The 12850-nt window shown below is 32.9% G+C and overlaps 1 protein-coding gene across 3 annotated transcripts; it reads right to left on the bottom strand.

Moving 5' to 3' along the window:
- Positions 1–508: 508 nt before the first annotated feature.
- Positions 509–4266, bottom strand: LOC108740513 (oxysterol-binding protein-related protein 1). Of its 3 annotated transcripts, XM_018474851.1 has the most exons (9): positions 4022–4266; positions 3650–3810; positions 3049–3266; positions 2598–2862; positions 2339–2536; positions 2045–2282; positions 1845–1976; positions 1551–1771; positions 509–1353 (listed from the first exon to the last, which is right to left on the bottom strand). In XM_018474851.1, the coding sequence occupies exons 2-9, from the start codon at positions 3673–3675 to the stop codon at positions 1251–1253; spliced, it is 1401 nt and encodes a 466-aa protein (XP_018330353.1). In that variant the 5' UTR covers positions 3676–3810; positions 4022–4266; the 3' UTR covers positions 509–1250. The 3 variants fall into 3 exon arrangements, with proteins under 3 accessions (XP_018330353.1, XP_018330355.1, XP_018330354.1); XM_018474853.1 differs by lacking the exon at positions 3650–3810; XM_018474852.1 differs by lacking the exon at positions 4022–4266 and having other exon boundaries at positions 3650–4015.
- Positions 4267–12850: the final 8584 nt, after the last annotated feature.

Here is a 12850-nt window from a genome sequence, read left to right as displayed (position 1 = left end):
TTGTATACGTACCTAATCTACATAATACCTAATACTATTTATTTATTTACTATTTAACTATGTACCTATCATCAGGCAAAACAAAGCCTTAAACGAATTTGTAATACTTTATATTTTGCCTAAAAATTATTTACAGATTCAAGTATCACCTTTTATTTTTATTTTTTTTTTTTGTTCGACTGCTTTGTTTAATGAATCGTTTATTTTTTTTTAAGGTACATCATGTAATATGCACATTTGATTATATGCATATTGGTGCAATGGGTTACAAATAATTAACGACATCGCCGAAAACAACTGGCTTTCAAAACGAGGCACTTTTAACAAGAGAAAGCATCAACCAGGCCAATGAAATGCATGTCGCAAAGTAAATGTCCAGTCTTCTAAATAGTTACCAGATTCTATATAATATAAACACAACCATTTTATGTTATAAAAACATTACTTTATGCAACATTATTGTCACTTAATATTTCTTTCAATTGGAATAATTAGAATTACTTTTTTGTTTTTTTTTTAGAATATTAAAAATGAAAAGAAAAAAATGAGAGCCTTTCTTAGGCCGGTCCCAGATCTATATACGACATTTGTTTCCGACATGTCTACGGCATGTTTTCTGCAAAAATACACCATCATTTGGTGAACAAATTTGCCAAAAAGTAATTTAAATGTATCTCGGGGCATTTTATAAAATAAGTAATCGAAAAATTTCTGGATCTTCAATCATTTCTCCACCCGTGCACTTTATAATAATATGTATGAAATTCTGTAAACATATTCATGTTAATTATTGAGATGAACCCAATACTTTCGTTTATTATCGTTCCTTCGAATTATTAACGACGAAATGTCGAACAGATGTGCGCGAAATAATTTGTCATACGACACAATTGTCTCTTGAACAGGTCCGCGACCGGCCTTATTTTACATAATTCCTTAATAAAGTTGTACCATCACTTGTAGGAGAGTCTGTACTTATTAAAAAGAAGCAAATGATAGTTTCGATGTCTTTTGACGAAATCTATTATTGCTTTATCATTTTAATGTTAATGTATTTGGCTTTAAAATATTAAATAAATTGTTTTACCAAAATAAAGAACATTTCAAAGACTTTTAGTTGGGTAGTAGATACTTAATTTTTTAGTTAATAAAATTTAGCATCTGATATTTAAAAATAAATTTGTTTGAGCTGTATTATATTAGGTAGCAAACATGCAGCGTCTACACGACATAAAAATAAAGATAAATAATTAAAATATATCTATATCTTCATCATACTGCCTGTTCCAATATTCACCATTACATACCCAATCCTCTTGTTTTGTATAAGGATTGATACCAGCCGAAAACCACCTGAAATAAACGTAATGGTTGACACGAAGGAAAATCATTATTACCCCTTATTATTTCCTAAATATTTGGAATTGTTTTGAACTTGGTTTTTATGTAGACTGCACTGTTTAAACTAATGTAACAATGTTTGCCTACATATTGTTTAAAAAATGCCAATGAAACTGTATTTTTGAACTAAAGATATTGTTTTGTTACACCTTGGTGTCCATTCCATTCCAGCCCTTTTCCCCTTTCGCAGTTTATTCGCTTCCCTTTGCTTATTTTCTAATCGTGTTTTTTCTACAGCTGCACCATCAATATCACCTTGTTCCAGTTTTCTTATGTCAGGTCTTAATCGTGAATCTGTTTTACAAATTTTACTCTCCAATTCATGTCCCAGTTCGTTTAAAGACATAGCGAATGAAGTGAATTGGTAGTACTAAAAAGGAAGACCTTTTTAGAAATAAAGTTTCTATTGTATTTCTGTAGTTTCTGTTTAATTATTGACGTACGTCACTACAATTAAGAGGTCGGGGATTTACATTCCATATGGTGATCGAGTTTGGAATATCAATGGAATACGTTGAGTCGCTTTTTGGCAGTTCTCCTTCTATAATATCGGATGGACCAGAGTCTTCGTAGTCCTTCGGAAATATTATAGTATTTAGCAAATTTTCTTTAATTAGATAATTAAGTAAGTATATTGCCAAACCTCTTGAACTGAATTGGATTTTGTGAAAGCAGACACAGTTAAGCTGTTCAGTTTTTGAAAGACTTTTTTGGGAGTATGAGAGGGCGAGCCCCCCGTTGGGCTTTTGTTGCTGCTTTTTTGATCGCCAAATTTCTTTATCTTATTCGGATGCTCTCTAATGTATTCTTCGTAGTATTTATAATGTACGCATTTGAAGAATTCCGTCCATTTACCGTGGACATAACTCAGCTTTTGTTTACTAAAAATAAGGAAACAAAAATTCGCGCTCGTCAAAGAGAATTCGAAACCAATTACTTTCTATCTGTTATAAATCCTTCGACTCTATGAAGATCTTTTGAATTTAGTCCAGCGGATTTGAAATTCAAGTGAGCTTTATGACCTGTAGTATGATTTACAATTTCCATAGTACCACACTGTTCTATCCAAAGTTTCCCTACAATGACGTTGTGAACACAGCACTGAACGTTTGTCCATGTATAGGCCTCTTTCCATCTAATAAAAGTAACGGATGTGTTTATTTTTTACTTATTTGTTTAGTTTAGGAAAGACTAACTTTGGAAATTCAAGGGTCAGTATCCCTTTTGGATGTATCTCTACAGTTTTCCCCCAGTACTTTAATTTCGGATGGATCGAACCATGGAAAACCCAGCTACCGTCCGGGCTCTCCGCGTGGAACGCTGACACAGGGGGATGATGACTCACTTGCTCACAAATAATCCTGAACTCTTCTCTCTCCAATTCGTAAGTTTCGCCTAACAAGGGATTGAACGGTTTCCCGAGTCTTTCCCAATTAGCAGCAAGAGCACTCACGGCGAAACCTTACGGAATTTTTATAACAAATTAAATCGGCAGACTATGCCAATTTGGAACTTATAATCGTAAATAAAGAAAAAATGGTTTGTAATGCTTCAGACCCAAACTTTTTGAAATATCGTAGACCATGTTTCTCTTAATTTACGCTTATTAAAAACAAATACAACACTTATTATAATATTTCCCGATACCTGCGACGTGTTGCATTCTCGTTAATGGATCTGAAGCTTCGGTAGCTTGACGAAGTAAATGAGAATATTCCATGTATTCGGACATCCTCTGCAGGAAGCTCAATGGCTCATTAAATACTACAGGCATTGTAATTTTGCTAAGTTCTTTACCAACGCAATTTTTTAATACTGACCAAATGTTGAAGTCATTGTGTTGCATTGGAACTGGAAGAATGAGCCTAAAATACAACGTTATTCATTCTCAGTCCCACTTGCACGATAACATTTTGATTGATTAGGAAAAATTAGGAAAAACACAGCCTGGCAATGCATGCATATAGAGAAGCTTTGTACAAGAAGCAAATGAATTAGGAATTGGAACTGGGGATAAATGAAAATAAAAATGATTAAATGTATATATATACATATAGGAAGAAAAGAAAGTCTGATATTGTAATAATAATGAATCGAAAAGTTGTACTGATAAAATTGGTTTAAAGTATTGATATCAACGAGTGAAAAATTCTTCTATTGATTGTGCAAGTTATTTTTAAATCATCCTAATAAAAAAGACCATTCGATATTGAGCCTCTAACTACATTTGTTTTAGTCATGAACCCACCTGTGCTCATAGTTAGTATTTGCCATGTCAAAATCCACCCTCTCTCTACGACTTCACCAATTATTTCTTCCAAGCGAAAAACATTTTTAAAATGCAATGTCATTAATTAATTTCATATATCGGCATTCTTTTTAAGACGATACAAACAGCCCCCCATTCAGCTGAAATTATGTTATCTAACATGGGAACTACTGCTTTTAATTTTTTTTTTTTTAACGAATAACAAATGTACGATAACGAACAATATTTTCTTTTTTCGCCGCGGAAAATCCGAGAATTTATTGAAAACAATGAGTGAATAGGAAATGAATAGAGTTTGTCAAATACAATAGAATAACAGCGTCGTGAAAAGAAAATAAAAATTATACATACGTTTAGTCGAGGTAACGTTTCACAAATAACAATTCAATCGATCCATTTAACCCCTTTTCCACCTTTTAAAACCCACTACCCTTATAACATAACTCGGATAAAAGGGAAACGATCGACAGCAGGTCTGTATGTACAATATTCTACTTGCCCTGCGCATTCACCAAACGAAAAGAACTGTCTAGAATTGATTTTGTGCATAAAATGTACATTCGTTCCTAAAGAAATTACTTTTAAAACAACACGCCCTCAAAACATTCGTCATACATTAAACATTCGGGCATTCATGTATAATAAACTTAAGAAAAATCATATTTTCAATTGCCAGTACATATTCACGTTTAAAAAAGACACATTTTAAAACAACCTTCTGGTAAATAAAATGATGAAAAATTTAAAATCCATACAGGAAAATTAATAACTAATATAATGAATAACCAAGATGTTCCAACACGAAATTTTATTTAACATTATATTGATCTGAAAACCATAAAAACACGACAAGTAAGAGTCTGTTGCTTGTCGAATGTTAAATTTTTAATGTACGGCTTTCTGATTTCTAGATTTTCCAAAATATTTAACTTTCTATTTTGTTTTTTAATATGCAAAGTTTTTATGTTATTTTAGTAAATTTCACTACTTTCTCTAATAAAATGGCCTAGCATCCTTGTTGTTTAATCTAATTTGAAATGATTGGACCCTGTCCGATATATAAACCATTTTCTTGTCATTTCTTTCAAATGACACAAAAGCTACTTAAATCTACCTTATCTTCATTTCATAGTCCTCAATTTAAGTTAACGTATCTGGTAAAAACTTCTGAAGAAACCATAGTTAGACGAGGTAATGTTCTTCAGTGAAATTAATATACGAAATAGCAAAATTCACAGGTGCCTTTCATTTAATAACATAACTTACATAAGCCTTAATGAATTCTTAGTTTTTGTTACGAAAAATGTAATTGTTACGCCCGTGTACCTGAACCAAATTTATCCAAACTTATGCACTAAGGATTCGGTGTTTTTTTTTTTAATTTTTGTTAATGTTGCATTTCTTTAACAGAAATGTTAAATCAATCGTTACATTTGGAATGAAAGGAGGACGTGACATCTGCCTGTTGGGAGTAACATGGTTCTAAATAGACGGGTTGAATAAAACGGGTACGAACAGGGATAAAAATAGAAAGGCAGGATAGTTAGTTTCTTTCCTTTAAGCGTTCTATTACTAATGTTGTTGGTACCTCTACGAAAGCGAAGGTGATTAATTTCGTAGGACTATTTTCCTGTTAAAAAAAAAAGGGAATATTGAAGCGTGCCATAAGATAACGTTACTTTCGATGTTCAAGATCATCAAGAGGTGACACGGTCGGATATTCCTCTAATTTTAACACGGCAACAGCAATAGCACCCACCGAGCAATCACAAATAAAATATATTCAACGGCATCGTTCGTAGTTTTTGGAGCTACAGGAAGCACCTGTCCGAACTATGTAATCTACTATGATACCTAACACATTTCCTGTGTATCGCACACACTACGGTCACATATTATTTCGAATAACGAAAATATAATACAAAAAAAAACTACACGAAATCTGTAAGTTGAATGCAACTTTGCTTGCAAAGAGATTTGAGGGAATCACATTGATTAACAGAATCGATTAACCAAAAATTCTATGCCAACAGCTTACTAAATGCCCAAACTACGTTGTGTTGGGCAAAAACAGGACTATTTCATGTAGATTTAAGGAATGTACAACCATTGCGACCACATATTTCGAATAATGAAAATATGACTACACGGAATTAAAAAATTGACCACAATATAAATGTAACTTTCCTTATAAAGAAATTTAAAGATTCACATTGATTAACAGAATCGATTAACCAAAAATTTTATGCTAAAGGCTTACTAAATGCGCAAACTACGTTATATTGGACAAACCAGGACTTATTTCATGCAGATTTAAGGAACATGTACATACTACAACCACATATTACTTCGATTAATGAAAATCTAATGCAAAAAAACAAAATGGATCAAAATGAATCGCACTGATCCATTAAAAAGTACATCGGGCAAAATTAAACGAGTATTTTACACGGATTTACGTGATTGCAGCCACATACGTATTATTACGAATAACGAAAATCCGATAGGGTTAAAGAACATTTACGATTAGATACACTACACACTTCTATTGATAACAAAACCGCAGCAGGTTTTATTTTAACTATAATATGTGGTATTGTGTACCCCGAGATACTATGTTTAGATAAAATTCTACCAGAAATTCTTTTGACTACAACCACTATGCGTGTAATAAAAGTGTTTATCGGGTGTTTGAGGTTGTTGAGTTAGAGGACAATAAAAATCATCCTTATATCGGATGACAAGAAATATATAGATGTGTAACAAAATAAATTTAAATTGACTTAATGATCCTGTAATGGTCCATACACCACTTCTATAAAACTTTTAAATTTAACAACGAAACAAAAGTTAATGTTTTAACCACAAAATTCGACGAAAAAAGACTAATGTGCAGATAAAAGTTTCTAAGTATTTTCTGCTTTCCTGACAACTTTTTTCGTTTCATCCTACTGTTTGGTTCACGCAAATATGTGATAACCCAGTTCGAATAAGTATTAACTTATTAAAAACGAAAAATACATCGTTATGTACACTATCATATAGAAAATAAATAATGTAAAATAAAGAAATGACTTACATTACTCTGGTTGTGTTTCTTTACAATTAATCTTACCTGAAAAAAAAATTAAACGTTAGGAAATGTTTACTAACTGTTCAAATAAAAAAGTTTTTGAATAAAGTACAAAAAACCTTTTTATTTGCTTTTTTCTATTGGCACTGGAATAATGTACCCAACCCGACCTTATTATTATAAAAATGGGTTTTATTACCTTATATCCTCGTAGTGCAATTATAATGTTCTTGACTCAGCCGTCACCACGTACGCTTAAAAGTACTTGTAGAAAACACTCACTAATTGCAGTTTCAAACACTTTTACATTTTTTCGTTGTTTCTCCCTGAAACAATAGAGAAATTAATTAGCGATAAAACTCAATTAACAACTGTCTAAATGTCAAAACTTTGTGAGAAAATAAACGAACATACACAGAAACAGAGAAAGTAATTAATAATAATAGAAAGGGTAAAATAAATTTTTGTATAATTAAGTCAAAATATTTTATATCAGCAAAAAAACTTATGAGCAATGCAAAGACAAAGCGTGTTATCTTAGAGTGGTCTGTTTTATGTTTCGTTAAGAGCATTTGTGATAGCTAATGAAGAGGTGCAAGCTGAGAAAACCATGTCTACAATTTCTTATTCCGATATATATGTAGGTATCTTATCGTCTACCTAGAGGGAATCTAATTAATACCCAAAATAGGTATCTACCACCGCGGCAGATACATGGATAAATAAAAAACTAAAGTGCATAAACTGATATACTATATAATAAAGCCTTTAGATAATACATTGGGCAACATCTCCCTAAATGGGCCATTAATAAGAACCTCATATCATGCTGAAGCATCCACAGGAGACGGTACTTGTGATGCTACCAACTTCTCAACGTTCTAAAGTGTTCTGGACTAGAAGGAACCAAGTTCTACAGGAGCAATCATCCACTTAACCTAAAGTATTCACATTAACTAATTATAATTTTTTTTTTCAGAACGAGAATGCCCAATGTAAACATGACGTAATAAATTTATTTATCAACATAACAACAAATCATACTTTTTACTGAAGAACCAGGCATGATTTTTTAAAACGACGATGTTAATTGTACCTACTACAGTAATTTTTAAACATTGTAGTTATAAAAAAATATTTTAAACTAAAAAAACATTTTTCGAATAACGGGAATCTTTATGAGCAAACAGAGATATGAAATTTATTTAAATATTTATATCCCTTTTAATAATCTACGCGGTTCATTGACACCTCTTTCAATGAATATCCTTTTACGAATTTCAGTTTAAATAATGAATAATGTTTTTTGAAACTGAAAGCATATTTATTCGGGTGAACAACCCCAGCTTGTATACATTAAGGGTGAAGATGTAAATACGAAATATATTAAAGGGAATATGACCTGATAAAAATAAGCCTTAGCGACTTTCAGCTTCTCAAAGGTACAACACCATTTTCATTTCTTTTACGTTTAATACTTTTCATTAATTAATTCTTAAAAATACGAAAATTCACAATCTCAAAAGGTTAAAGTTTGGTCCTACGGAGTTTTGGGTCAAAACAAAATTTTGGTTTGTGTACGAAAACCAAGATGAATTTGAAAATGTCCTGGGCGGTTTTACTCCATTTTCAAAAAAAGATACAAAATCCTCAAAAATCAATATTCCTTCAAGTTCAAGTAAGTTCACATATTTTTATTATCCTTTTTTTGAACAATAAATCAAAAAAATGTTGACAAACCAGCCATTAAATACATATGTACATTGTACATTTTACCCTTTTAGATGGCCCACCTCTTGGTTTGACCATCTTACACGGTAGCACTTAATTTAGTAAACAAACAAACGGACAGAATTCACTTGTTATTTAATTATGGTTGTATCATCAGACACATGCACATTTATTAGTTGTTAAGATATACAAGAAACGGAAATACAGAGAGAAAACATAAGATGCATCAACAAGCCTAGAAACTTTTTCATATCAACAGTATGACGAGTTATAAAATGCAGCATGGATCAAAATAAACAAACTAAATAACACACAATTTCATGCACGCTTCCTTATCTTAGCCATCTGTATTCCATATTATCAGAGACGTGATTTATTTGAAATAGTTCTATTTAAAATACAAATAATTTATGCAAAATACCTATTTCTATTTTCTATTTTATATGTTTGTTTCTATCGGCAGAATATTACACAGAAAAGTATTCCATCCCCTCGTAGGTACCTTATTTTGTATTTTGTAATTCAAATTATCCGAGAACATGCTTTCAAACTCAAAGTATGCAATATTCTTGATTATTTTTTTATAATTGTTGTTATTTAATACTTAAACAGAATTATCTTTCTGTTTGTCCAACATAGACCTTGTTGCAGTCCGCACATTTCTCAGTACTTTCTGTTGTTTTATCTCAAGAGTTACTTTTGTTAAATGTATTCTCCTTATTCCGACGCTTATAAAAATAATAATTAATGGCCTGTAGTTGTTGAAGGAATATTTCTATCAGTGACATTTTACAAAAAAAAATAAAATTAATTTCCGTTAAAACATGCATACGTACGCGAGCATAATGGTTTATGGCTTTATTAAGTTGAAGTTACTAAGCAGGTACAAAAGACAATAAAGAGAAGGTACTCCACCTACCCATCCCTGTGTATAAATGTGACTGCGTGTGTTCGTATATTTATGTATATGAGTTTGAGGACATTGAGGCAGGGGCGGCTGGTGTAGATGAGCTGCGGAGCTGCAGCACTGTTAAACGAATTTATATATTTTTACGACTTAATCACTGTAATTTATTAATATTACATTTAGTCTATCTTAACTACACCCAACGCTGATTTGCTTATTTAGAAGCGCCTTTTGCCTAAGTAGCAAACCAATTGAATTCTCTGGGTTTACAGCTGAGCGCCTTACGGTACCCTTTAGTCCTTCGCTGGGTGACAAGTACAGCCCAGCGAAGATACTCATCTGCTAACGTAAAGCTTGATTACTTTTTTTTTTTTTTTACTTTTGGGTGTTTCATTCCCACCAGCCAGTAGTGCTGGTGGGCGGGCAGTCCCTCCGGACTATGCCGGGAGGTAGGGCGGAAGGCCCTCTTCAGCCTTCTTTCAGGAATCGTGGGAATGGGTGGGTGGTGGTTCGGGTGAGAAAGTTGAGACGGACGAAATGAAGATAGAAGAGAATGAAAGATTATCTGTGGAATATTACTGCCCCAGCATTTGCCTAAGTGATCCAAGGAAACCACAGAAAAACTTGGACGAAGGCAGACGGACCCGGAATCGAACCCGCGTCCTCCCGAATGCTAAGCAATGGTCTAGACCTCTAGGCCATGCCGCTCGGTTAAAGCTTGATTTCCACTATCATCTAGACGTCCGTCAGATTTCTGTTACAATACCCATCTATATCACGGTTAAGCGTCGTCTGCCGGTGACCCATATTGAAGGAAAGAATACTTTGATATGACGGTGTCTGATAGTAACCATCTTAGAATACATACAGCTCGTTTGTAACAGCCAGAGGAGTTAATCATTAAACTGATATTTAGACATCATCCCCTTCTTCAAGTAAAAGTGCAATAACTGCTAAATCAGTAAATTAATAATTGTGTTAACCGACCAAAATTTGGCGAAAGAGATATGTCAATTATAAAACTGACTGACGATTTCCTTCCGGCGTATCGACACATTGTGAGATCAGCCTTAAGGCGATAAATGTAGTGGTCATCTACGCTGAACTAAAGGCTAAAGATTGATTGTAAACCTTCTAAAAAATTGGTGAGTTAACATATCTAGCACACCCTCCTCGTTTTAACACGAGTCGTCACTGCATTAAGGCATGATGGTACAATATACCTTTCGATTCCGATCTTCCTTGGCCACTACATACAGGAAGCTATTCTACACACGTCGTATTTCTACTTACATACGTCCGGTTATCGTTAAGTTACGGATACAACAACAGCGTCACTACTACCTTTCAATTCACCGCCTTTTTCAATTCTTACATTGCATAAAAATTACATTGGAAACAAATAACGATTATGTTTTTTCATCGGCACCACGCCTAGCAACAAACCCTTGAGCCCTCGACCAATTTGGAATAAGTCTTGACATAATTAAAATTCTTGCAGATAACATCGACGCCAAAACGTGTGTCGAATTTTATTCAGGAACTACAAACAACAGTAGTTCGTACTTGTACCTGTACGAAAACGTTGAGAAAAATTTTATTCAATCTGTTGAGTCCTTTAATCAAAAGCGAAACGTTCCACCCTTCAAAGTTTCTCGATCTACACCTCAAAAAGGAAAAAAAGTCATCCCCGATGTATATTAAAATTTTGGAGGAGACTATGGCCTAGGGATGTAGAACATAATTAAAGTTAGCAGGGGGCAATGTAAAATTTGATTTCTGCCCCATATTAAAACTACAATTATCTAATACATGAATGAATTAGTCTTGACAAGATTTAGAGGACTTATTAATTATATATTTTAATATAATATATTAATATTTTAAGTAGGTAGCTTTATGTTTCGATTTCTTGAACTTGTCATTCTTAATTTCAAAAATTACTGTGTTATTTGATTAAACTTAATAAAGAGTCCACCACGTGTCCTTGCATTTTTAGAAGTTTAATATCAGAGCAATTTGACTCATATTAAGCCATTAAATCAAAAATTGCTAAATTGCTGTACTGATTGGTGTTCTGACATTAAATGAAAACAATGCATAACTATTCACATTGACACACGTTTACGAGTCTATTTCGTTTAAGAATATAAAACTGTGTACTTGTAAATACGTTTTTTTTTTTTTTTTATTTAATTTATACACATTGCAAAGTTAACCCTTTTTTTCCTTCGACGATTGGAATTGGCTGATTTCAAATGAAATAAATACAGTACATATCGGTGAACTACTACTCAACCGATTAAAACATTTAATCAATTAAATTGCATTTGATTAATACGGTTCTAGATCGAAGTTCAAATGTGTATGCGCCTTTGATTAATTAAAGGAAGCTTTTGGATTGTCTACAAGCTGCATCTATTCTCCCCCTTCCACTACACCTCATCTTCCCAACAACTCACCATCGGTTAACTGTTAAATAATTAATTTTTAATTTAAAAAGGTCGAAGCTTGTACATTTCGGTGAAAGATGAAGGGAAACACGTAAAAGCTGAGTAATATGTCACTATGACGATTGATTTAGTTTTAAAAGGACTAAAGGATTTTGTAAAATTGCAATCTACATTGAAACGGCTGTCCCCTCTCATAATAAAATATTTGACGATTCGAGATGTAACTAAACAATTGCAACAATGAGGTTGGATTTAAATGTAGTCATAAGAATCATATACCGTTATCCCTTTCGAAGAAATGCCGTAACATAAGTTATCCTTTTTGTCCTATTTTAGTTTTATTAGATGGTTGCAGTATCGATAAGGTAACGGTTTTATTCCTATTCTATATTTTATAACTATTCTAGGATCGTAGCTATAATCCTTAATAGGCAGATCATATATTTGCTACAAGGGGGTTGAAGATCTCATCATACAATATTCGAGCTGTAACTAAACAATTGCAACAATGTGGTTGGATTTAAATGTAGTTATAAAAATCATAAACCGTTATCCTTTTCGAAGAAATGCCGCAACATAAGTTATCCTTTTTGTCCTGTTTTAGTTTTATTAGATAGTTGCAGTGCCGATAAGGTAAAGGTTTTATTCCACCCTTTACTGATTTTATAACTATTCTAGAATCTTAGCTATAATCCTTAATAGACTGATCAAGGGGGTCGAAGAAGGTACCATTGATTATCATGCGTTAGAGGGACGTTTCTTCGTAAATGTGTCCAATTATCAGGATAAAAACAGTTGTACAATATCAAAGTTAGAAAAACACAGACGATAGGAGTAATTTGAGTTCATCCCCCGCGTTCTGACGTACCCTAAAAGATCAAGGACAGTTTGTGTGCATTCGAAACTGGTGTAGTAAACGAAGGTATGCCTGGTTGGTTACAATCAAAACAGAACTTATTGCAAAACATAAGGTTATTTATGAACTCCTCCTGTACTGTGGGGAGTTTGTTTTATGT

The sequence above is a fragment of the Agrilus planipennis genome, unplaced genomic scaffold, assembly GCF_000699045.2.
Source record: "Agrilus planipennis isolate EAB-ADULT unplaced genomic scaffold, Apla_2.0 scaffold179, whole genome shotgun sequence".
Taxonomy (NCBI): Eukaryota; Metazoa; Arthropoda; class Insecta; order Coleoptera; family Buprestidae; genus Agrilus; species Agrilus planipennis.
The sequence above is the reverse complement of the archived record's forward strand: the minus strand, read 5'-3'. Positions and strand labels throughout refer to the sequence as shown.

Coding starts and splice junctions, on each gene's coding strand:
- LOC108740513 (XM_018474851.1), bottom strand. CDS start 3,675: ATGGCAAATACTAACTATGAGCACAG. Junction 2,863..3,048: donor GAGAATGCAACACGTCGCAG/GTATCGGGAAAT, acceptor AAATTCCGTAAG/GTTTCGCCGTGAGTGCTCTT. Junction 1,977..2,044: donor AATCCAATTCAGTTCAAGAG/GTTTGGCAATAT, acceptor ATATTTCCGAAG/GACTACGAAGACTCTGGTCC.